Genomic DNA, 25,827 nt, shown 5'->3' with positions numbered 1-25,827 from the left:
TGAAGTAAGAGAAGACACATCTTAACCAAGAATGGTGTTGACCAAGAAGCTTTGCTGAGAACCAGTCGGCCTACCCACGCCCCGGCCCGCCTAGCACAGACTCATCTACCACCAGGCATTTAGCGGCAGAGACGTTAGGCCAACCAAACAAATGAGTACCAAAGTCATGAACTCTTAAAATTCTCTAATGCCAATGGATGCATGATTTTCAAGTGTTGTACAAAAAACATAGCTTTGAAAATTCAGATTCAGAGAACAAGTCAATATGTTCCCTACCACCAATACTCATTTTCAACACCTATAAAAAAGGTCAAATTTTCCAACGACATTAACCGTATTGAAATAGATGTATTTACTCAGCACTGATATTGTACAGAAGTGAAGACACAAAGCCACATGGAGAATCTTGTGTAACTTGCTTCCATCGTCTTCCAGATGAGTAGCTTCCGAAGGCAGGCCACAGGCCAAAGATGGTGAAGGCAGAAGCAGGAGGAGAGGAAGTCAGCCAGCTTTGAGGGGCTGAACCCGGTCGCTTTCCAGGAGCACCAGCTCCCGGGGGCTCAGAGCTGGCACACCCACACAGCCAGGCCCCCCAAGAGGAGCCAGAGGCCGCCATCTGCAGAGAAGCACGAGCAGGCTGAGTGCAGGGCTGAGAATCAAGCAAGTAAGCACCTGACAGAACCACGGACCCTGGGGAAGCACACTCAGGCCAGCAGGAGTAAGAACTCCGGGAACTGGAGCAGTTCACCATGACAAGGGCAGCCTTCCTGATCGTGGGACTGTGGGCATAGAGCAGCCCATGGCTGGGCGCCAGCGGGCTGCTCCCCCAGCACCTCTAGCACCACGGAGCCTGGACAGCGCACGTGGACCTCGTGGTGCAGCATCCCTCAAGCCCACATAGCACCCAAGTCCTCAAGAGCAGAAGCTGACGAGCGACGGATGCACCCAAGTTGTATCCAAATCTGTCGAGCTCCCGGCTCACTCACGCCGAGCCAGAACGGCGCAGTCCCACAGCGAAGGATGCCGTGCACATGGGCTGGCAGAGATGGGGAGCGGGAAGGAGCACCAATGCCTCACGTGGCTGCCCACGTGGCTTCGTGAGCCCAACACAACAAATCAGTCTCTGTCCGCTGTGGATTTCAGAAATGCACAACCTGCAGGGAGAGTCCCTGCCAACTGAAGTGGCCGTGCCCTTTTGTCACCACGCCCTGAAAAGCCGCCAACAGACCTGACGATGAGCTGGTCATCCTGCAAAGACACCTTGTCGAATGGCTGCCAAGTTACCCCAAAATGACTGATTGTTCAGGTGTTTTTTAAAAAACGACCTTTCAAAAAGCCATGAGACCAGACAGGCTGTATCAGTTCATAGTACACGGACTAAAATAAACTCACAAAAATCTTAATGAAAGGTCATGGGAGCAGATGTCGAGCCTGAGGATGATGTTCAGGAATCGAAAGGGAGTGAGATGAGGCTGACCTTCTGCTCCACGTGAGAGCGCCGTGGCTTCTCTCTGGCAGAGTTGACTTAGACCCTGGGGCCTGACATCAGTACCATGTGCTCCAGCTTGAGATAAAAATGGGAACAGACGGACACACAGACACATCTCCAAAACCAGCAAGGGCAGAATGACACGCACAATACAGCCCCTGATGATCCCACACATACAAGGTAAGAAAACAAAGAAACCTGTTTGAGGGGACAGATGGGACCTTCAGAAAAGCCTAATGAATTTCTTTAAAGAAGGAAAGACGTGAAACAAACATTACCATTTGCTGACCCTGTTCTGTGGGCTCGCCGCTGCTCGTGACACTGCCCTGTACTGACAGTTACATTTAAAGTTTTTCCACAATAAAAAAGCTTAAGCAGAAACCATGGAAATGGTGGCTTTAGTAAGCAGAACTGTAAGGCTGAACACCACATAAACTTTAAATGCCAAATTTCAAAGACTCACTAGTAACATGCGGAGCAGTATAACATGGACTATCATTGTTTAATGATATAAAAAGCCATCATTGTTAACAGCCAAACACTGGAAATACCCCAGACGACGAGCACAGGTGGCAGCCGGGACGATGGGGCAGACCTGGAGAGGGCGAAGACCGCGACGGGCCTCAGCCACAGTGGCCGGGTGGGAGCGGGCAGGCTGTCTGCAGCGTGCGGCCGTCCCGCCGTGCTCCCGCAGAGGTGGCACCGACCGAGCAGAACGGAGCAGTGCGGGCAGTGCTGGGTCCTCACTTGGGCTCGCTCCCCGGGCACACACGAACCTGCCATCACCCTCTGCTCCGGGCAGGCCGCGTGACCGCTGCATCCGTGTGCTCCCGCCTGGACAACCCTGCTTTCCTGGAGATGGAGCTGCCTCATCAGCTGAAGCAGCCTTGCAGGAGCTGCGTCCTTCTTCCCAGACTGTGTCTCCGTTTCCAGAGTGACATCTGCCGACCGTGCCCTGACAGGCTGGGAGCCACACTGTGGGGAGGCAGAGCTGTACTTCCAAAGAGACTGTTAACCCAGAAAGCCCAGCGACAGCTGCTGGGACAGGCTGGTGACGCGAGCTACGCAGGCCGTGTGGCCACAGCTGCTCCCCTTCAGTCACCAGGAAGGGACGCCTGCCGGCAGAGCCGCAGCCCAGAACCAGGGCCCACGGACCAGTCGTCTCTCCTCGCGTTTACTCCTGCGCCTTCCTGAGCCCGGGCCCCGAGAGCTGGCTCCAGAAGGCCAACGACCCGGGCCTACTCCTTCCAGGTGAGACAGCAGTCAGGTATGCTCTCCCGTGACCCGGTCTGACAGAAGGGGACCAGTGAGGATGCAGGCTCCCAGGGGCCCCTTCCTGTGGTCGCGGTCGGTCTGGTCCTGGCTTCCTGGGGGCAGCTCCCATCCCCACACAACCCCGGGCACAGGCCTGGTCCTGCAGGCTCCTCCCTGGCCTACATGCTCTGGGGCCCGGCACGTTCTGAAACCCTCCACACTCTGACTGCCCTGCCGAAGTCCCCACATGTGCGCCACGCACCGCCAGACCCGCACTTCGGACGGTGCAAGCCCAGTCAACCCCCTCCCGTTTCAAGCCCTATCCTTTACGAAAGCCACGGAAACAGGCTGCCACGGCCCCTGGCCCTCCCTGCTCCGTGCCTGGTGGGGTGGCAGCAGCTGCAGCGCTAAAAACGGTTTCTCCTCGGACTCCCTACACCTCGCTGAGGACCAAGCAGCCACACACACCTGGGAGCCACAGAAGTCCCCCCCTCACCTCTTGACAACCGACGTTCCTGCCACACCGCTGCTGTCTCCTGCGAGCCCGACCTCACTCCCGGCTCCCCCTCCTCTCCCTGACCCGAGCCACTCTGTCCACAGAACCCCCAGGGAAGCCCTCCTACTTCCATGTCTCCACTTAGCACTCGGGGTACAGACACGATAAAGAAAAGGGGACGAATGACACAGAATTCAGGGAGCCGGTGGGCAGGGGAACCTGATGGGGAGATGGGCTACTGGTCATGTCCCACTGAGGCTGGTTTCATTAACTGCACACAGGCTATTGGTCATGTGCCAAACGCACCTGGTGTGCGACAGGTACAAAGTAACAACTTTTAACACTATAAATCCTTCAATGAGCTTTCACAGCCCCTAGAGAGTCTGAAGCCTCAGGCTGTGTTTGGCCGGTGGCCACTGCCCACAGCCACACCAGCCCTTGCCTGCTCCCTGCGTCCTGGGCTCCAGCCACTCCCTTCCGCTGCTTCCATGCGCAGCGCCGCCACCTTGGGTCTCCTCCGCTTGGAACAGACTTCCTCCCCATCGCCACCTCGCTAAACTCCTGCTCTACCTTCAAGCCTGAGCTCAACGTTAACTCAGTCAAGCAGAACCAAGCCCTGACGTAACCGGTACCAGCTTAGTCTCCCGGGCTTCCCAGAACTGCCTGCTCCTGAGCCGTACGAGTCCGCGTCTCACTCGTGTGCAAGGCCCAGGATGGCACGTCTGCTCTACCACACTGTCCAGAACCGGCAAGTGCTGGCATGGGCCAGACACATCAAGGAGTTTTTGGTCTTTTTAATTAATATTTCTGAGCAGTTTTAGGTCTATAGAAAACCTAAGCAGAAAACACAACCCTTGCATTCGTATGATACGTGTTCAACAGATGGTCTACTTCTGATACGTGACAATTATGAACCAGAGCCCACAGCTCGGTGCTCACGCTATGGGTTTGGACGAATTTTTAAGGACACATATCCACCACTATAGTGTCACACAAAATCCTCCGCGCTCTGCCTACGTTCATACCTCCGCTGACTTTCCACAGGCTCCGTGGCTGTGCCTTTTCCAGAATGTCATGCAGCTGGAATCATACAGCAGGGAGCCTGAAGAGTGGCTTCTCTCAGTGAATGTATTCAAGATCTTCGTGAGTTAATAACCCATTTTTTTTTTAGCACTGAATAATACGTCATTGCCTGGATGCACCACAATTTATGTGTCCACCACCCATTGAAGGATGTCTTGGATGCTTCCACGTTTCAGCAATTATGAATAAAGTGCAAAGTTCCGTGTGGACAGAAGTTTCCAATTCCTCGGGGTAAACACGGAGGAGCCTGGCTGCTGGACCACATGGAAAGAGTGTGTTGCGTTCTCTGAGACACTGTCACACGGTCTTCCGCAGCGGCGGCAACACACGCTCGCGCTGTGCCGCATCCCGCCAGCATCTGGTGGTGTCGGCGTTCCGGATGTTGGCCGTTCTGACAAGTGTGCAGTGGGAGCTCAGCTACTTTTCACTGAAGAGGCCAGGAAGACACAGCGTGTGCATCCTCAGATTCACTGGGCCTCGGTTTCACTTGTGCAGCCTTTTTACAAGAACACCAGGGTGAGCCGAAGCCTCCCGTCTCCGTTCACAGGCCTGAGCTGGGCCTCCGGCAGCCGGGAGCCCCACACTGCTGACAAGCTTCCATTCTGACCGCTCTTATGTGCACCTACATTCAGATGGGACTCTGTGGCCATGGGAGGCATTATGTGCTGGGACAGAAAGCACAAAATCATAACCATCTCCGGGTCCCTGGTCCCAACACGGTGTTTCTGACACAATAAATGTTTACAAAATGAATACTAATCTCACCTGTAACTGATTTTAAAAACCCATCTCAAAACAGATCATTTCTGGGGGTCCACTATGCAAAGACAGTACGGACGGGAACCCATTTTTCACCCTGAACAATACCACACGCTGTGCAGGCCAGGCCTCCCAGCACCATGGCGCAACAGGGCGTGCAGGCCCTCCTGTCAATTCCACACCCTCTGCATCAGTGTGGGGAGCAGAGGCTCCCTCGGGGCCACAGAGGCCCACGGGCTCCAACACAGCAGCCCTGCCCCGTGCCGGTCTCCCTGACCACAGCCAGGCCAGGAAGGTGTTCCTGGATCATGGAGGCCCAGTGAAGATCCTGACGCAACAGTTCTGGCCTAGAACCTCAACTCCAGCCAGGTTAGGAACCCCTGGTTAGAGTCAACTCTCCCCATTTTTACTCCCAATAGCCTCCAAGGGGCTAATACAATGTTTTAAATGTCTTTAAAACTATACATATTTCAGTTTCTAAAATGATTCATACAGACAAGTTCTAATGAATGATAAAATTATGTTCCAACACTGGCTGTCAAAGTTCTGAATGCATCTTCCCAGAGAATAACATAATGGACCAAGGTCAGAAAAGACCACTTAGGACCTACCTACTGCTCACAAAAACATTTTTATGGGAAATGTGTCTTGGGTTCTCACTTTGAATACCAAGAAAGCCTCTCCCCAATCCCACGCTGCTCCTTCTAGGCCCTCCATTCCCACTCAGCTCCACGGCGGGAGCCTGACAGCACGTACAGGCAAGAGGGATGGGCACCATCTCCACATTATTTTGTTTCTTTATACTTGTCAGGAAAACAACAAAAACGATTTTACATGAACCCACTTCTGCTGGCTCCAAATTGTGTATCTGTAACTTGAAATACACCTTCCTCCCAGCCTTGCCCCAACCTCTGTCCCCAGTCACCCACATTCCAGGCCACAGAGCTGCCAGCCTGCACTTTCAGCTGCCCCAAACTCTGTGCCCCACGGCTCAGTCTCCGCCACAGGCAGCAGCACCAGGAGACCCTGCAGAGAAGGCTTTAACGTAACACACGGTAGTTATCACCCACATGGACCTGCTTAAAAATACCGCCCCCACCACCACAAATTCTTCCCCAACCCACCACCATTCCCCAAAACCCACGGACAGGAAGTGAAACTAAATTCCAGGAGCATCACCTTCATCCATAAAATACTTCCTTCACATATTGTCTGACAACGTAAGAACACGAGAGCACTTTGTACAACATGTAAGTTTTTAAGAAGCTCAAATTCAGGGGCCCCTGGGTGGCTCAGTCGGTGAAGCGACTGCCTTCGGCTCAGGTCATGATCTCAGGGTCCTGGGATCGAGCCCTGCCATCGGGCTCCCTGCTCAACGAGGAGTCTGATTCTCCCTCTCCCACTCCCCCTGCTCGTGCTCTCTCTCTCCCAAATAAATAAATAAAATCTTTAAAAAAAAAAAAAAAAGGCAGCTCAAATTTAAACATGAATTTAAAGCCCATCTCGCCTCTTCAACATATCGTCAACCCTGTTAGCAGCTCAGACCAGCACCAAACGCTGCCTCATGCCCTTTTCCACCCTGACCTCCCTGCCGGCCCCTCCTGAGTAAGCGTTCTAGTCCCTAGTGCACTAGAGTGACTGCTTCAACTACCCTGTCACACGAGGACCAGGTGTCCCCTCAGACACATGAGGGGCAAAGATGCCCTTCTGGGAGCTCCCCCCAGGCTCTGTGGCTGCAGACCATTCCTTGCCTTTCCCAGCCACTGTCCCTCTGAAAACAGAGACAGTGTCTGCCCTGTGACAAGGGGCCACAGAGCATGTCACATACACCCATCTCCAGAACCAGGAAGCCTGAGGCCGAAGACCGTGGGGTCAGGATGTCCACCCCTGGCGTCAGACCTTGCCTGTCACCTGTCTCAACAGTGTCCACTGGGTGCCCCTGCCATAGGAATAAAGCAACCCACATGACCTGCCTGCCACATCTCCCTCTGTCCAGCACAGTGACCCCAAATCACGATCCTCTCACTGTCCCAGTTCAACAGCTTTTCCTGGATTGAGTCACTCAGTCAAATACTTTCCCACGGGGGCATGAGGGTGAAGGTGGCAGGTGGGGCCCTGGCTGCAGACCTGACATTCCTGGGGGAGGAGTGGGAGGCAGTGTGCAGAGGATTAAAGCAAGGTGCTGAGACATGACGGCTGCTGGCTGATGGCCTCAGACAAGTGACAGTGAAGCCGGGACCTCAGAAATTGGAGTGTCCCAGGCACAGGAGGTCAGGGCGCACTCCTGACTGCAGGGCGTTGAGGCCCCGAGGCGGGAGCTGGCATGGCACATCCCCGGCAGAAGCCAGCAGGGCCTGGACAACGCAGAGCCACGGGCGCAGGACCAAGCCGTGGGGAAAGCAGGGGCACAGCTGAGAGCTCGTCCTAAGCATGCTGGGACTGCGCATGCCAAGTAGTTTAAACAGCACCATGGCTGCAGGGGGCCAGAGCAGCAGGAGGATGAGCCCCACCGACAGAAGCCCTGACCGTGGGTCCCAGCGGACAGGCCAGCAGAGCAGCCTGCGGCCCCGCCCTCCTTGGGCACTGGGCACCCACAGCGACCACCACCAGCAGCCACACTCCTCTGGACCTGGGGGCCCTACACGCTCACTGCAGCTCTACGCTTGGTGAGCTGATGAACGTACCCCATAAGGGACATCTGTCTGGGACATTGCAAACCTGGGACTAATCTTCTGAAACCAGTCCACAGAGGCGCTCTCAAACCACATCAGGAACGTGGAAGCAAACACAACAGAAACACCAGTGGGCGGCACAGTCTCTCAGAGCTTCGTGGCTCCGGCCCCAGACAGGGGCAATCGGACGCAGGGAGAAGTCTGGCACGTGACTCGGGGCTTCACAGCCTCCCTGAGAGCACCACCAGGCAGGCTTCACGTAAATAGCTTATAATTACTTTTATTCCCCAATTTCAAATCTCTGAGTTAAATTTGGTCTTTTGCAAACAAAAAAACAAAAAAAGAGGCAGCAAAAGAGAAGACACCCATCTGCTTTTCTGAAGTGGATTTACGAAGGCGTCTGCAGGTCCAGAGGCCTCCCCGCAGAGCACCCCGTGGCCACCTCCTGGCCCGCCCCCAACTCCCAGGTCTGTCTGTCCTGCTCCTCAGCCTTTCAGGGGCCACTGAGGAGTCTGCCCAGGAGGTGCAGCTCCATGCACTCATGCCAGCGGCGGAAACCTCACTCTAATGAATAAAACTACAAGACTACTGGGCCCACGTTTTAATCTCTCTGGTGACTGCATGGTCAGCGTCCGTCACAGAGGCTTGGATTTACTTACCTAAGTAATGTGCTGGGTGAAATGCCATAGGCTTACTAGTCGCTGAGTAATATCCAATTGCTCTCTTAAATCGAATAACTTTGTCATCTGTTCTAGACTGGAATAAACGTAGGAAAACCTTTGTAAATCGCATGCCACTGGTCCTGTGCATGAACATACTTTCACAATTCAGCACATGTATCATCTACAGCTTTTCAAGTTAGAGAAGAGTTTAAAGTGACATTAAAATCTTCCAGGAAAAGCAACAAATCAGACACTAATCCTCTCAGAGTGATGTGGGTTAACACAGACTGGCAGCCCGTCAGGAGACCTGGGTCTGCAATGCAGCCCTTAGGAGTCCCGGGCTTCTCCGGGCCACGTCCCTGGTGCGGCCGGGGGAGGTTTCCTGTCCTGTCTCCAGCAAGCAGGACAGTGGTTTCAGCTTTCCAGAGAGACATGGGAGATCACACCAACCTCATGTCCTCCATTAACCCCGACTCGCTCACATTCCCTACTTTCCCCAAAAAAGAAGAAGAAATCCCTGACCATCACCTGAAGGGATGGACAAGTCATGTTCACAATTCCACTCAGCCCGCGTGATAGGTCTGTCTTCTCAGGAGAAACATTATCAATCATGATGGAGACTGCAGGAGCAGCAGACCTCCCAGGCGTCTACCTCGAGCCCTCCCGGTGCAGCCGCGGGGAGGCCGGGAGCCAGGTGAGGGGCCCCTGCCACACCCACCCCCGCCGTGCAGAGTGCTCCAAGCCTGCGCTGTACCTGAGAATGCTGGAACACATCTTTAGCTACGGCATCCAAGTCCGAGGGGTCCTGGATGTTGCGGACGTAGTCGGCCACAGCCTTGATCACCACATCACACGGCGGCAGGACTAGCTGGTGGGCCCGGACCTGAGAAAGAAGCGCACAAGTCAGTACATGAGTCCCAAGGGCAGGGCCCAGAAGCTGCAGGCCCCATCATGACCCCTCGGTGAGTCTCGGTCCCAAGACTCTGGTGCTGAGGCTCAAGCCGTAGCTCCCCTCGGCTATTAAGTACAACTCGGCCACTTCCACCAAGCTAGGTCACGGAGCACCTGGCAGTCCTACGTTACTTCTGACACATCTGCGACCTGCTCACCATCAACCCTGGGCTCAAAACCCCGTGCCCCAGAGCAGCGAACATAGCGCAAGAAGCCACGGGCTGCAGACACTTCCGTTCTTCCTACGCCAGCCAACAGGAGGCCGTGCCGGGTGAACGCAGCCCAGGCACCAGAGCACCAAGAAAGCCAAGTCGGCTCTGAGTGGGAAGAAAGGTGGGTCCCTGACTGCTGATGCTGACGGTCATGTCTTGTGAAAGACACACGGAACAAGTGTCGTAATACTTCATTGTCCCAGAATAGCTCATTCCACCAAAAGGTAAGTAAACAGATTTATTTTAAAAGGTTTTATGCTCTTTAATAAAAACTAAAAAACCATGAAAAAATATGATTTCAGCTAAAACTATAGTTTCGCCCTTTTCTTAGAAACAAAGATGAATCAGGCACTAAGTCTGTTTCTAGCAATTAAAAAAAGTCAAATGATAGCAAGAAATAATCTTTATTTCCCATATAACCACAAAGATCACAAAGATAAAAAAACAGGGCACAGACCCCAAAAAGCCCTGTGCCTCCAGAACTGTCCGCTCCCGCCCACCACCCTGGGCTGTGCAGGTGGGCCCAGGGTCACCACAGGGGACCTGGCTTCAGGGACAAGGAGTGAGGAAGGGCCACACACCATGGAGTGCGGCGGCCCCTGAACCTGGAAGAGGCAGAAAACACCCTTAGAGCTTCCAGAAGGAGTGTGGCCTTTAGAACGGTAAGATGATAAATCTGAGTTGTTTTCAGACATGCGCACACATGCACAAAGACAGAGAAAAACAAAAGAAAAAACTCAGAAAACCTGAGCCTGAGCACAAGACGTGGAAGAACCCACCAGAAAACAGACATTTAAACTTTTAAGTCACCATCAAGAAAGTTTTCAGATGCGCAGACTACATTCACTCTCTCCTCACAGAAGCAACAGGTTTCCCTGAAGCACCGTTCCTCATGTCCTAGTCAAGGTTCTCAGCCCCCATGTGCCGGTCATTAGTGCTCATGAAGGGACACCCCATCGCGAGGCCTCCAGAGAGCCATGCACACGTCTATGCACACAGATCACAAGCTCAGTCCTAGAAACCCAACCCCCCATGAAGACAAAAGCCCATGGGTGCACACACGTTCCACGGGACGAAGCCTGGCGAACAGCGTGTGCCAGCCAGTCTGGGAGGAATGCAAGTCCCATCTGTGCTCCCCCTTCTGGGGTGTCTGGTCCCATGGCCGGGCAGGAGCAGGACCAGCTGGTGGCAGCCCAGGAGGGAGGCATCGGAACAGAAACCCTGCACCGTCCTCAAGGAACATGGACGGGGCCAGGGACAGCCGTGCCCGAGGGCCCAGGGCCTCGACTCCCGGCCTCAGCAGTGTGGACCTGGCTGACCAGGTGTGCCCCTGGCACCCTGAAAGCCTACGGGGCCCTCGAGGTTTTCATACCATACTGCCAGGGCTGGCTCTTGTACGAGGATTTCAGATACAGAACAGAGCGATAACAACATGGTGAGAACAACCTACAGGATATAAAAACAGCCAAATTTGGAAAGGGCTGTCCCCCAGGGGTGGGGAGCTAACGGTGGCACAGGCTACCTCTCCTGGGGTGTGCACCCTGTCACTGGGACTCTGCAGATGATGGGGAGCCACTCACAGTCTGTCCCACCTCGAGTGAAAAGGACCACCTGTCACTTTCGTTCCTGTGGACATCCTTGCTTCACTCCCGCCCCCACGACTGCTGTGCTGCACGAGCCTTGAAGGAAAACAGCCGACGCTACCAGTGAGGACTCCTGAGTGCCCCCCCCCCACCCCGAGTGGTGCAGAAGTCCCCACGGCCCTGACTCCCTCACACCAGCCACCACTGGCCCTGCAGCTTCATTCAGAATCAAGCCTCCCAAACCCACCTCAGGGCAGCACCCAGTGGCAGCGGCCAGGCCCAGGGGACAGCATGAGCACACGCACGGCTTGGGGCACACAAGAGAGGCTTTAACTCAGGAAGAAAGAGCACACAAAGTAATTTCTGCAACTCAGATGGCACTGTTATAACCTCAAAACATTCGCCAAAAGATTATACACGTTTCAAAATGATTTACCACAGAATTCCTTTTATGAGAAAGATTCCTGGTACATTCAAATAAGGATATATTTGCAGATAACCAACCAATTTATTAAACTTCTGACATTCCTGACAACTTTTAATTTGTACTTTTTTTTAAATTAATTTATTTTTTAAAGATTTTTATTTATTTATTTGACAGAGAGAGAGACAGTGAGAGAGGGAACACAAGCAGGGGGAGTGGGAGAGGGAGAAGCAGGCTTCCCGCGGAGCAGGGAGCCCGATGCGGGGCTCGATCCCAGGACCCTGGGATCCTGACCTGAGCCAAAGGCAGACGCTTAATGACTGAGCCACCCAGGCGCCCCAATTTGTACTTTCTTTAAAAACCTGGCCATGTCACACTGGGAAGGAATCGCGCATTCCTACGGGCTGGAAAATGGTGCTGAGAACGCCAATCAAACGGACAAAGAAACAGTCCCTGAAGATCCCGGCCACCTCGAACACGGCTTACGGCTCTCCGTCCACACATACCCGCACACGCACACCACACGAAGGTGTTTCTCAGCCAACTTTCGGCTGGTGCAAAACACTGATCTGCTGTCCCTCAAAAAGCGCTAAAACCTCCCGAAGATGCTCTGGGGGAGCATGTGCCCCCCCCCCCACAGCAGCAACTGCAGGAGACTTACAGCAATCCACCCCTGTCCACTCATAAAAACAAAATCAACACTCAAACCACACAAATGAAGTGTTCGCTCCTTGGAGAGAGGCTTCAAGGTATTTTTATGAAAGTCCCACTTCTTTTTTCTTTTCTTTGAGCAGCTGTACTTTTATTTTAGCCCAAAGCTTAACATTAGGGGGAAAAAACCAAAATTTAAATAAATTGCAATATATCTAAAGTTGAGAACAGGTATTTTTTGTCTCCAAGGATAGAAAGTAAATTCTGTTTAATTAAAAACCAAACGTTTATGATCATCTGCCTTTTTACAGCACTTTGTAGCAATTGCAGTAATTGTTAGTTACTCACTTTGCAAGCAAAAAGACGAAATCTGGAACTGGCAAAGACCTCCCAGAGTGTGCAGCCCCCTTGCTTGCAGACGGGACACTGGTGTGGCAGACACACCCTGCGTGGTGGGGGCGGCAGGCGCACCTCCGACGGGGCCATCTGCACTGAGCCTCATCTTTCCCCAAGGTCCCATTTCCTACTGAAGACCACGTGCTGCCGTCTCCTGCGGGTCGTGGACAGGTGGCGAGTGCGGAAGGCACTCAGCCAGGCGGCCTCCACGCTGGCCCTTCGTGCACCCCCTGGCTTTCCCTCTGGGACCTCTCAGAGCTGCAAGCCAGCAGGCGCCCCCTGTTTTGCCAGCCGTGATAATCCTGTTCCATGTGCCTCTCTTGACAACCTCTACCTTGTATTTTCTTCCGACCCCTGGTCCAGTGCTGGAGCTGTCATGAACTCAGTGGTGTGAGCACGGGACGCACCCACCCCACAGGGATGCGACCGGGTCCACGGAAGCCCTCGCCACGCACCCCCCAGCAGAGCCAGCACCAGCCGCCACAGGCAGCAACAGGCTCCCACTCTTTAGGGCCCCCATTCCCATCCATACGCTAGCAATTCAAAGGCCACAACACGAGTTAGCGTCTGTCTCCCCAAGGAGATAATCTCTTCCCACCCCTAGAGGGGAAATAATGAGGGTCCTGCCATAGAACCAACTTGTAGCCACCAGGTTCTAGCATTCCACTACTTAGGTGATTCTGTCGCCTCATCTTGGTTACATTTCAAAAATCAAAGACTTTTCTGCAAATTAATTTAAATGGCACAATGCAGTTACCACATGACACTTCAACTGTTAAATTAAATCCATTATGCCACAGCAGCAAAGGATTCCACTAAAATCCAAGATTTTCTCCCAGACAGTATGTAGATTGTATCAAAGGCTCTTCTAAAGCTTTTTTTTTTTTTTTAAAAGATTTATTATTTGACAGCACAAGCAGAGCGAGCTGGGAAGGGAGAAGCAGACTCCCTACTGAGCGGGAGCCCGACGCGGGGCTTGACCCCAGGACCCTGCGATCATGACCTGAGCCAAAGGCAGATGCTTCACCGACTGAGCCAGGCAGCCACCTAGGGGGCTCCCCCTCCCTTTATTTTTGTAAGATTTTATGTGTTGCGTCTTTAGGAAAAGAGCATCAGCATTCTGACACACAATTTAGCTGAACACATTTATATACACCAGTTTCTTAAAACGAAAATTTAGCCCCGCACACACCAAGGGAACCAGTCAAGAGCCCATTAAACTGCGTTTAGACGTGCGCGCACGTGCAGTTTGACGTTGGCCTGGCGGTGCTCGAAGCCTGGGGAAGAGAACCCATGGTGAAGTTTCACTTGCTCTTAAACTTTCTCCCGTGCATTTTCTTCATACAGAACAGATGATTTGGGGCCACTTAAGTCTTATTCTTCATGTTGACAGGAATCTGAAATCCTCAGATGTTCAGGAAACGGGAAGACACAAATGGGGCCCCTTCAGCAGCAACTGTGTAGGGATGCGGCCCTTGGAGGCCGCTGCAGGGCATGACTTGCTGTCCACCACGCCCCCGCCTACATAAAGGAGCTGCACAGCTGACTTCAGGGCAACATTTATAAAGCTGACACTGGAAGGGAAGACGGGTGCATGTAGCCAGACCATGTCTGACTTCATGGATGTTAGTTTATGGTAAACAATACAGTTTGTTTCTTTAGAAAGATAGGAAATATAAATGTTAGAAATCCAAATGCTTTAAAATGAAGCAAAGTTAAAAATAAGATGCAAAGTATAACAGATTCATGTCCGTTTTGTTTGAAAAACACTGTAGTTATATTTTAATTCTGCTAATTATGTCATCATAAGTATGTCAAAGTTCAATGGTATTTTATTTTGCTTTTGAAAATCTTATAATATGCTGTTATGAATTAAATAATAATATCAACTTTTTCAAAAAGTTTTACATGACGTTTTACATAGGAGACTACTGTGCTACTATTTTGGTTAGTCTGAAATAAATTTTGACTAAGTGAAAAAAACAAGAACAAAAAAGAACAAAAAACCCTTCACGATCTCTCCCAGCTTGTGTCCAAACTTTGCATAAATGCGATCCGTCCATCACGTACATTTCTGCAAGTGCACGGCTGTTCCCTCCCGTATCCTCTCGTCTCACTGCTCAGCGCGAGGCTACGAGCAAGCCAGAACGCGTACCGCTCTCACGCCAACAGCTGGGGCGGCACGGCTGTCATGGCCACTCAGTCCCCGTCAGGCCAGTCGTCAGTGCATCTGGCCTGAGCTCTGAGACCCACAGGGATCCCTACAGGACTCCCTGCTAACTGAACAAACACACCACAAAACCAGGATTCTGGGGCTTGGTGCTGCTGCTCGCACACGGCCTCCCGGCCGCTCGCTGCAACACGGGTGAGCGAACACAAGTTCCACACAACAGCTCTGCTCCGTCACCATTAGGAAAGCCGCAGCTGTGATGGCGTACGTCTCAATCCTGGCAGTGTCAGGGAAGGAAACCAGAAAGCCACTTTGCCAACAACACTCCTTCACTCGTGCATGAACATGGGACGCCAGGGGCTCACATTCTTGTTGGAGACAAACTGCTGACGTAGGAGGGACCCTCAGAGGGCCGCGTAGAGGAGCACCGCTGTGTTTTACCCCCACACCACCACCGTGCGGTGCACTCTGGACATCCCGAGGGGACAGAGGGGCCCACTAAGGTGCTTGCTCGTAGGAGCACCCAGGTGAGCAGCGCGGCCACCCCGAGGCAGAGCACACTCCGGTCTCCTACCTTCTAAGTGACACCTCTTCTAGGGTTGAGATGTCCTTTCTATGAAACAATGGCAGATGGCGAGCTCCTTTTCCTTTTGGTATTCCTACACAGCTAAGAGTTGGCAACACTACAGTAGCCCTCCCAACCTTTTTTTTAACAGGTCCATGAAACCTGAATCCATGCTGTTGATCGAGCCACAGAAAGACTGTCCACAGGAGAGACAGGAGGTCAGGCCTTGTCAGACGCAGGGAGGATGGGCATGGGGGCCGGGGGCTCTGGCACACACCTGAGCACCGTCACTGCAGGCAGGCAGGAAGGAAAGGACGGGGGCAGGAAGGGTCAGACCAGATGTAGGAGAGGGGAAGAATCAGAGACCCCCCCAAGCTGTACCCGAGAGGGTCAACAGGGCCAGCTGGTATCACTCTCTGAGAAACAGAATACAGGGGATAAACCCACTTAGGCAAGGAGGAATACCTTATTTGGTGTGCAGGGGGAGCATCCCAGTGGAGATGCCTTGGCAGATGGTGGGCTACACCCCACAGTCAGGGAAGGGGTCTCGTGGCTGAACTACACTGGAGAGTGGTCAACACAGCGATGGCAGCTGAAACCCTCAGAGCAGATGAGATGTGGCAGAAAGCTTGAGGCCGCAGCAAGATGCACATGGACTAAGGAACACACACACACAAGCAGAGGAAGCCCGCTCACTCAGGAGTCAGGAAGAGGACACGGCACATGAGGGACACAGAACAAGGCTGGGGTCCAGGAAGAAAAGCAGGGGTTTCCAGAGGTAAGGAGAACAGGGTGGCTGAGCGTTGAGTGTTTCACACCCCAGGGAGATGAAAACCATTCAACACTTCACAGACGTCAACCGAGTCCTCAGCGGCCTTGGACAAAGGCCCACTGTGGTGGCCTAAATTCACTGCAGGGTTAAGCTGCGGAGCACATTACTAGAGGCCACCCTCCGGAGATTTGTAGAGGAGCTGTGGGGCTGGGAGAATGTGGGAAAGACTGGAGCACATTTACAAATTGAGGGCCATGAGAGCACAGGGGTGACGGGACCGGGTGTGCAGGGCCCCAGAAGCATCCAATGAAAACAGCTCGGCTCGAGAACACATCACAGACCAGTCTCAGACCAGAAAACGGCAGTGGCAACGGGCCTAGCTGGGGAGAACGGGCAGTGGGGAGGGGGCCACGGGGGCAGCAGCCCCAGCGCTGGGACGAAGGGTAAGTGGGAGCAGTGTGTGACCAGGAGAGCCTGGAAGACAGCAATGAATGTTCACGACACGTTCAGGAGGAGAGATTTTACCTGCGGACACGGGCAGCCCGGTTCGTGATGGGGACCCTAATGTTTAAATCTGCTTTATGGAGGCATTTTACATGCAGTAAAACCCGTCCACCTCAGGCACACAATCCACTGAGTTCTGAGGAAGGCACACCTCAGCGGAGCCGGCACCGCCATGGGGAATAGCGCCCGAGACGCCCCCGGCCCCCTGCGCCCCTTCCCAGCCAGCCCCAGGCAGCAGCTGCACGCAGCGCCCTCTCTCGAGTTCTCTCCTTCCTGGGTTTATGCAGAGGCGGTCTCAGAGCTTTCCTTTGTGTCTGAGTTCTCACTGAAGAGAAGTTTATTTCTTCGCCACTCCCAGGGCCTCCCCGTGCGACTCTTCCACCCATCACTCACCGGCCGGCCCAGGGGTGATTCGGAGGCCCCAGGTAAAGCCCCAGGGATGCTCAGACCTAGGTGTGTGTGAACACACAGCTTCACTTGGGGCGAGTGTCGCCAAGTGGGAGTGCGGGTCACAAGGAGGTGTGTGTTCAGTGTTGTGCGAAGCTGCCGGGCTGCTCTCCAGGTGGCCACTCGCCGTGCTCCCCTGGCAGCCACCTGGACAGCGGCGGCCTGTGCTGTCCCGCCACCTCCCCTGGCTGTGACTGGCATTCCCTCATGATGCAGAGCGCCTCTGTGCACCTACTGAACATTCCGGAAAATGCCTGCTCAAACTGTCCCCCATCCTTTTTTGCTGGGTTGTATCATCTTACTGTGCTGTCCTTTACAAATTCTGGACATGGGTCTGTTACCAGAGACACACTCTGACCCTTTCCCTCGGCCGCTTGCTTTTCAATAAGAAATCTTTGCCTCAATTAAGGTTGTAAAGATTTCTTATGTTTCTTCTAGACTTGATTTTTATATTCTTTTCATTTTTGCACATGGATATCCAATTACTGTAAAAACTATCCCTTCCCCATTTTGTTACCTTGGGCTTCTGACATGAGCGCCTTCCAACTCTGTTCTTCCTTCTCAACATTTTTGTTGTTAGTCTAGGTCCTTTGCAGTTCCACATGAATTTTAAAATCAGTTTTCACTTACTTCAAAAAAAAAAAGTTCGCTAGGATTCTGATAGGGAGGTAATAAAATCTAAGTAAGTCTTTTAATCCATGAACACAGTGTTTTTTTTCCATTTGTTTAGGTCCTTCTTTAACCACAACTGTAAATTCACCATCTGCTCAGGTGGGCAGTTCTCAAGAAGAGATAGTGCAGCACCATCGAGGGAGGAGGGTTTGCTGGGCAGGGGGTTGATGAGGAGCCCAAGGCAGGTGGTGCTGGCATAACCAGCTTGAGAGGGTGCCCCGGAAGGGCGGTATGAGAAGAGGTGAGCAGAGAGCCCCCAGAGGCCCAGCAGCAAGTGTCCACACTGAGAACTAGCACCAGCAGAAGGTGGCACCGGTGACAGAGGGTGAGGGGTAGGGAAGCTTACGAGGGGAGATGGAGCTCTTCTGAGAGGAGACCCAGGGCAGGCCGCTGGGCCCAGGAGGCCGTGGTCCAGCAGGGCCGACTGCAGACCTGACAGGAGGTGAAGGACGTGCAGCCAAGCTGTCTGGCAGCCCCAGTGCACAGAGCTCCCAAGGGCTCTGGAAGGTAAAGGGGAAGACTGGCAAGGACCCCAAGGCTTTCCCAAGTGACAAAAAGTGATTGAGTACAGCCACTAGGAGGGTGAGAGGTGGTAGTTTAGATGGCCTAACTCTTCAGAGTTACCAAAGAGCCACATCAGGAAAGGAAAAGCACAGCCCACAGAATGGGGGAGAGTATGCAGATCATGTGTCTGCTAAGAGACAGAATCCAGAATACAAAACAAACAAAAACACAAAAACTAAAAAAAGCCCTTACAACTCAATAATAAAAAGACAAATTACCCAATTTAAAAATGGACAAAGGACTTGAACAGACATTTCTCCAAAGAAGATAAATGAATGGTCAGCGAGCACAGGAGAAGATGCTCAACACCATCACTCATCAGAGAAATGCAAATCCAAACCCCCTCACACCCACTGGGACGGCTGAAAATACCACAGACAATAGCAAGTGTTGGCATGGATGCGAGGAAATCAGAACCCTCACACACTTGCTGCTGGGAGTGGGAGCAGGGCAGCCCCCACAGGAAGCCTTCCGGTGGCTCCACGAGAAGGCGAGCAGGACCGGCAACTCTGGCCCCAGGCACATGCCTGACAGAAAGGGAAGTCCATACAGACGTGGGCACAGATGCTCACGGCGGCCAAATGGTAGGCACAACGTGAACGTCCACCAGCTGAGTCCGCCCCCAGGGGAACAGTGTCCTCCTGCCAGAAACAGGAGTGAGCACCAACAGCTGCTCCCGCATGGATGAACCAGGCAGTTATGCTCGTGAGAGAAACCAGACAAAAAAGGACACGTAAGTCTACTTATATCAAGTGTCCAGAGACAGATGTAGATCAGTGGTTGCCACGGGCAGGGAGGCGGAAAAGTGGGGAATGACTGCCAATAAGCACTGGGTTTCTTTTGGGGTGATGAAAATATTCCAAAATTAGACAGTGGTGATGGTTGCACAACTCTGTGAAAGCTAAAAATCACTGAACTGTATATTCTGAAAAGATAGATTTTATGACATGTGAATTATAACTCAATAAAGCTGCTACAAAAAGAAAAACAAGCTTTCTAAGCAAGTGGCACTTTTGGAGTAAATGCCCGGCAAATCCCAGCTTTATCACATATCTTTCTGGTCCCACACATGGCTCGTGTCAAGAAGGGAAATGTCTCTGGTTGAGCCGCCTTGTAGTGCTTACTATGCAGAGGTCACTGGTGGGGCACCAGGTGTGCGTGTGTGCCCCAGGAGGTCTAGGGACAGGAAAGGCCGGCACAGACCTGCAAGGGGGCACGCCCAAACAACAGGTGGACGAGGGGCTCCGTGACAGGAGATGCTTGGCGGTCAGAACCACTGATCGGGATAAAAACTCCAAATGCGGGAAACTGAACATGAAGTTTAGGAACAACCATTAAAATGAATACAAAGACCTGTAACTAATGGTCCAACTTAAAAATGTTTTTAAAATTAAAACTAAATGCCTATCCAAAATAAAAATTCTACCACTTACTAGGACTCAAAATCATAGAGCAATAAAAACCCAAAAAGCACATTTAAAAAGGGAGCTCACTCAGCATGTGCTTATGGCCAGGAGGTGTTCCCACCAGGGCTGACCACCCCATGCCCCAAAGGCCCCGCCCCTAGTTCTAGAATTTTCCATCACATAACATGGCTGCCTGCTGTCCTGAACACAAATGAAATATTCTTTACTTCTGAATCAAACCTAAGACATGTGATGCCACCTTACCAGCACCTCTTCCCATAGAAACTGAAGAACTAAAAAGCTCAACACCTGCCCGGCTGCCTCACCTCCTCTTTTCTACCACCGTTGTGAGATTTTAGGTTCTAAGTGTGTCCAGCACTGCCCTCCCCCCGCAGTGAGCACACCCTGATTAACAGCACGGCACAGAGTCTGTTCCCCTCCCTGCCCACTGTCTGCAGGTTTCACCCCTCGATCTGGCTGTCTGCACTGTTCTGCACCCACCTGCAGTTGTGGGCAAGGAGGTCGCTGTGAGAGGGTGAAGAGCCCTCCATGGCAAGGGGTGCTGTGGGCTCATCACGTAAGGAGTTCACAGAACACCCACCTTCTGGAAACAGCAATCCAGTGGGAGTGACTTTGGCAAAACGCAACCCAGTAGGACAAGAAAGGGCGAGGAACACCTGCACTTGGGGACATGAATCAGATGCCTGTGAAAGCTGTGTCTACCACAGACTGTTAAAAATCACAAGAAAGTGTCACACGCAACTAACCAAATTTTCAAAAGATGTGGTTACTTTTACGAGCGGGGTAAAGCAGACAGGATAGGAACAGTGTGACACAGCAGGGATGCTCATGAGAAAGGGCACCATCATGTCCGACTTCCCCACGTCTGCCACGATGCCAAAATGATGCTGCACACAGGACGTGTGCACAAAAGGCCAAACACAGACACTGCGCAGTACCTGAACTCAAAGCCAGGTGTGCCTGCATTGTAGACCGTGACTCTGAAACACCCAGAACTTATCAAGTCATTGAAAAATTATTGCAGATTGCTTCTCCATCATACCCACAAAAACCCCCAGCTGATATTTACAGTACACATGATAATACGAAAAACCTGATTGGATCCTGACTTAAAAAAAAAAACACACACACACTTTAAATGACTTGCAGGAACAAGTGAAAAACGTGAACATGAACCTGACCTTACAGAACGCAGGGGCTGCTGCTGATGTAGTTCGGTTTGCTAATAGTAATATGAGTGAGGAAGAGACTAGCCTTATTTCTAGGGGGTCGTGATAGAAACCGAAGTTTTCACAGGTGAAGTGTTAGGATGTCTGCAACTAACTTCCAAATAGTGGAGTTAAAAAACAAAGATAAATAGAAATATACTTTATGGCAAAATGTTAACTGTAGAACCAAGTAGATACATGGATGGACATTGTCTATTTCAACTTTTCACGTACTTAATATTTTTCTTAAACAAAGTGAGGAAAAGCACATGCTAATGATGTTAGTGACCTGCCACGAGATTGAGCTGGTCCCCCACTAACCCCATCAACAGTGCTGCTGTCTAATGTCTGACGCGTGACCAAAGCCAGCTCGGCTGAAATGCACGTGTGGTCTGGGGTCTCGGGAGCCTCTCCGCTGCTACCCAAAACTGCCTGACCCTTGTAAGAAGCCAGCCTTCCCTTCATCCCACCTACAAAAGCTCACTGCCAGGCAAACCGGATGAGCACAACACCTCATGCAAGTGCACCTGCCTTCAGGCTGCACATCAGCAGTGGACCGGCAGGACCACAAACGGCAGCACTTTCATCCATGAGGACACAGGAATGACACTACGGCCAACAGCAGGAAGAAAGCTTCTCTCCTTCAAGGATGAAAAACACAAAGAAAACAAGTAGCTTCTAACAAGAGGAGAAGTTGAAAACCCCAGGCCCGAAAACTGTCAGAAGGACAAGGAAAGCATCCTGACAGCCAGCACGCCAGAAGGGAGGGGCCCAGGGGGGCAAGGAGCCAGAGGAAAGAGGCAGGAAAGAGATGCGCTTGAATGATCCGGTTTCTCCAAAGTTCACGCCAAGTTACACACAAAATCCGCTTTGAAACTAACCACCACAGAAGATAGTTTACAGCGGGAGGGTCAATCTGACAGGAGACAGAATTTCACAGAAGCACCCCTGGGAACCATCCCAAGCAGCCCCTTCGCTACAGGAACCAAGGCCCAGGCTGCCCGACAGACTTCCCACCCGCCCCCCAAGAGCGACTGTGGTCACGGCAAAGGGGACTCAAGAGTCCCAGGAGGCTGCTGGCCAGTACACACCAGGCAGGCGTCCCCACAGCCCTCCCGCTTTAGAAAACCGTGCGTGTTTCCAACGCTCCTCACTTTCACAACAGGAAGGCAAGAAAGATAAAAATATAAAGTGTTAATAAAGCAGTATAAAGGGAACATTTCTCTAACGAACTTGGTCGGGTCCCCTCCATCACCCAAACACTAAAACCTTAATTATTAATTAGACTTTTATTATTTTAGAAAATTATAGAACATTATGAAATTTATCAAACTATGCTAAGACATGATCCAAGTAACAGCTGACTGTATTACCTATTAAAAATATTAGGATTTGTAAAACAATATAAAAAACCTTTAGCTAAAAGATTTCCACCTACCTAGGAACAAAGCATGAATTCCTCTAAGGAGACGTTTAAGGACATTCATTTATCTCGCTAAAGCCTAAGTGTTGGGAACAAGATAAGGCAGGTTTGTGGGTCTGTCAGTGCTGACGGTGGTGAGGGGAGGCGTGGTATCGCTCACTCTGCAGCCTATCTCCTTCTACAGTAACGGAACATCATTCACATCACTACAGCAGCAGCAAACTCAACAGCTGACCGTCACCAGCGTTGGAAACCAAGTGCACTTGTACCTTCAGCGAGGCTAGTGGATGCTCTGGGCCCAGTAAGCTCCAGTGGAAGGAGGCCAGGTCTTCGTCGGGCAGGATGTGATTCCCTGCAACACAGACACGGCACAGTGAGAAAGAGCGCGTCACTGACACTGCACACCACCATCCGCAGGTCCCTAGGGGCTTCGTTTTAGACGCTGCGGTAACTTAGGACCGTCTCCTTTGACATACCACATAAAACTTCCACACAAACACTGAAAATACATCTTCATCTTTTCATACAAAGCAACAGCCAGCAGGCAGACCTCCTGCAGCTGCCTCAGCACGACGTGAGTCTCCAGGACAGTTCCAACAGCATTCCAACGGAACAAACTGCATAAACCTGAAGTGACTTCGCTCGACAGTGCTAAGGTCAGTCTGACAATGCTGGGATATCGGGTTTCGTCTGCTCACGAGACCCTAGGCTTCAAACTCCAGGTTCCACAGCAGAGGCAGACCGCACACTTCCAGAATCTCTCTAAGCACGGTTACGTGACTTGTGACATGGGTCAACCTCCTCCCATCACTTCCACCATCACCCACAGATGACGAAGCACAGACCACACCAGCACCAGGAATGCCACTCGGCTGGACGCCCTATCACCAGGGCTGCCTCAAAAATACGAGCTGCATCCGGCTGAGAAACTGGACTTTGGGGAACACTCTCCCTTCACTGTAGCACTTGGATGCCAACATGCCAACATCATTAGCGTGTTAGTTCTCTCGATGCAATTTAAAAGTGTCAAGTTCCTGAATAATTCTGTGATTTTTATATCATGATTTAGTCCCCTCCCCACTGAGAGGGCAGATTCATTAATTAACTACTAAGAGAAAGCAAAACAAGATGAGTTCGGGGCGCCTGGGTGGCTCAGTTGTTAAGCGTCTGCCTTCAGCTCAGGTCATGATCCCAGGGTCCTGGGATCGAGCCCCGCATCGGGCTCCCTGCTCAGGGGGGAGTCTGCTTCTCCCTCTCCCAATGCCCCTCCCCCCCGCTTGTGCATGCTCTCTCACTCTCAAATAAATAAAATCTAAAAAAAAAAAAAGTGATTTCTTAGTAACTAATTAATTAATCTTAATACTCTAAACATGAAAGTACTCGACACATGAGCGCTGAGCTGCCATGAATTCCAGAGGAGCAAAGTTACGTCCTCACTGTCTTACTGAGCTTTGCACTGCCTTCCTGGGTTCACAGGTGCACAGAACTTTACTGTGAAGTATGATGCATCTTAGATTTTTTTTGAAGCTTCTATCTGAAAAAATATGAGGCCAATTCCAACATCAGTAATAGTCTATTAAAATCTGGGTCACATACTTAACTGAATATTCTACCCAACCTCTCTAAAACAAAATAACTCATATAACTACACTGCCCATTACAAAAAGGAAAAGGAAAAGAAAAATAATCTTTCTCATTTGAGAACACTGAAACTTTTACACAAAATCTAAAATAAAAATGCACGCCCAATTAAGACTTTACCTGCAACTAGTCTAAAATTTTTAAAGAGGGCGCCTGGGTGGCTCAGTTGGTTAGGCGACTGCCTTCGGCTCAGGTCATGATCCTGGAGTCCCGGGATCGAGTCCCGCATCAGGCTCCCTGCTCGGCAGGGAGTCTGCTTCTCCCTCTGATCCTCCCCCATCTCATGCCCTCTCTCTCTGTCTCATTCTCTCTCTCAAATAAATAAATAAAATCTTTAAAAAAAAAAATTAAAAAAAAAATAAAAAAAATAAAATTTTTAAAGAAATTCCAAGCCCTAAATTCATTATTATTCAAAATGTAACTATTGTTTTTCACTCATTTTAAGACTTCACACGGTAATTTAGCCAGAAGAGTACAGAGTTTGCACTCTCTCCTAAGAAATATATTCAACGTTTCTCAAATACAATAAACAAATATCCTCCATATCTCAAATTAGCTAGGGAATCCCAATATTCTGCAAGCATTCAATTTTCCAGTTCATTTAAGGTCAATTAATATGCCGAAGTCATTCTGTGTAACATTTAGGTAAACAGGAAACTTTTCACAATATCCCCATTTACATAATCACTTTTAACATCAGAGAAAATACCTTCTATATTTTAATATTTGAAAATATGAAAGTATATTTAGAAAATTGGTTTTAATTCTCCAAATCCCAAGTCCAAATGGACAGAAAACAGCCACGTGCTTAACAACACATAGTTAAGGTGAGATTCAAGCAAGGATAATCTGCAAAATCAGAACTGTTGACGGATTGGTGGTTACACAGTTTGAAATGCTATCACCAAATACAACACAAAAAAAATTGTGGCTCCCTCAGTGTAATTTCTAACTGTGTAAAAACTTTTTGGAATGTTTATAAAATCTGGTAAGTAGAAACATCTAAACACAGCTCACAATATGACTGCCATCCTACACATTTCAGAGAAGACAAACGGAGAACACAGTAAGATCTCACTTATCTGGAGACCACGGAGCATTCAAACAGGGCCTGCATGTCCCTAGCGGCCCCCCACCCGCCACTGCGGCCCCTGGGCTGCGATCCCAGGAGGGCCCAGCCTGGAGAACGCCCATTCACACTGTGGGCACAATTCTTACAAAACCAGCCACTACAGCTGGGTGTCCAAGTAGCTTTAAACGTGCATACTACAAGCACAAAACCAGGAATGAACAGAAAAGAAAGAAAAAACTGCAAAATGCAAACAAAAGTGATAGATGAATATATAACTATTGGAAAGTCGTTTTTACATGAAACGAATTAATATATAAAACTTCAATCAAAACAAGATTTCATCTCTTCTAGGTATCCAGCATGAGGAATTCCTCCGAAGGAGTTTCTAGACATCTAAAATGCAGGTATTGGAGGTGAGCTAAGGTAGCTTATGTTTGTTGTTTTTCTTTCAAAGCAGTGAGTGTCCCCAACACACAAGAACCCATGACAGAGCTGAGTTCACAACACATTTTCTTCTCTAACAAACATAAGTTATGACAAAGGGTTAAATGTCTAATTTTCATAGTGAGGATGTGCTTAACATTTGTGATTTTAAAATACCATTTTCCCCAAAGTATTAGTGAATTTATTCACAAAATTAGTTTTCCGCCCCGGAAAGAACAACACATAAACGAATACTTAAGAACAAAAGAAGCACATTATCAGCGACACCAAAAAATAATACTGAGTA

The 25,827-nt window shown here is 50.7% G+C and overlaps 1 protein-coding gene across 3 annotated transcripts in view; it reads right to left on the bottom strand.

The window, feature by feature from the left end:
* Positions 1-25,827, bottom strand: part of FAM120A (family with sequence similarity 120A) — a 91,520-nt gene that overhangs the window by 50,446 nt on the left and 15,247 nt on the right. For all 3 annotated transcript variants that reach the window (XM_032397777.1, XM_032397778.1, XM_032397779.1), the window contains exons 3-5: positions 22,654-22,736; positions 9,170-9,298; positions 8,413-8,509 (exon numbers count right to left, since the gene is read on the bottom strand). In XM_032397777.1, coding sequence (XP_032253668.1) covers positions 8,413-8,509; positions 9,170-9,298; positions 22,654-22,736 — 309 coding nt within the window. The remainder of the gene's footprint in view (positions 1-8,412; positions 8,510-9,169; positions 9,299-22,653; positions 22,737-25,827) is intronic.

The sequence above is a fragment of the Phoca vitulina genome, unplaced genomic scaffold, assembly GCF_004348235.1.
Source record: "Phoca vitulina isolate PV1807 unplaced genomic scaffold, GSC_HSeal_1.0 scaffold104, whole genome shotgun sequence".
In the NCBI taxonomy this organism is placed as follows: domain Eukaryota; kingdom Metazoa; phylum Chordata; class Mammalia; order Carnivora; family Phocidae; genus Phoca; species Phoca vitulina.
The sequence above is the reverse complement of the archived record's forward strand: the minus strand, read 5'-3'. Positions and strand labels throughout refer to the sequence as shown.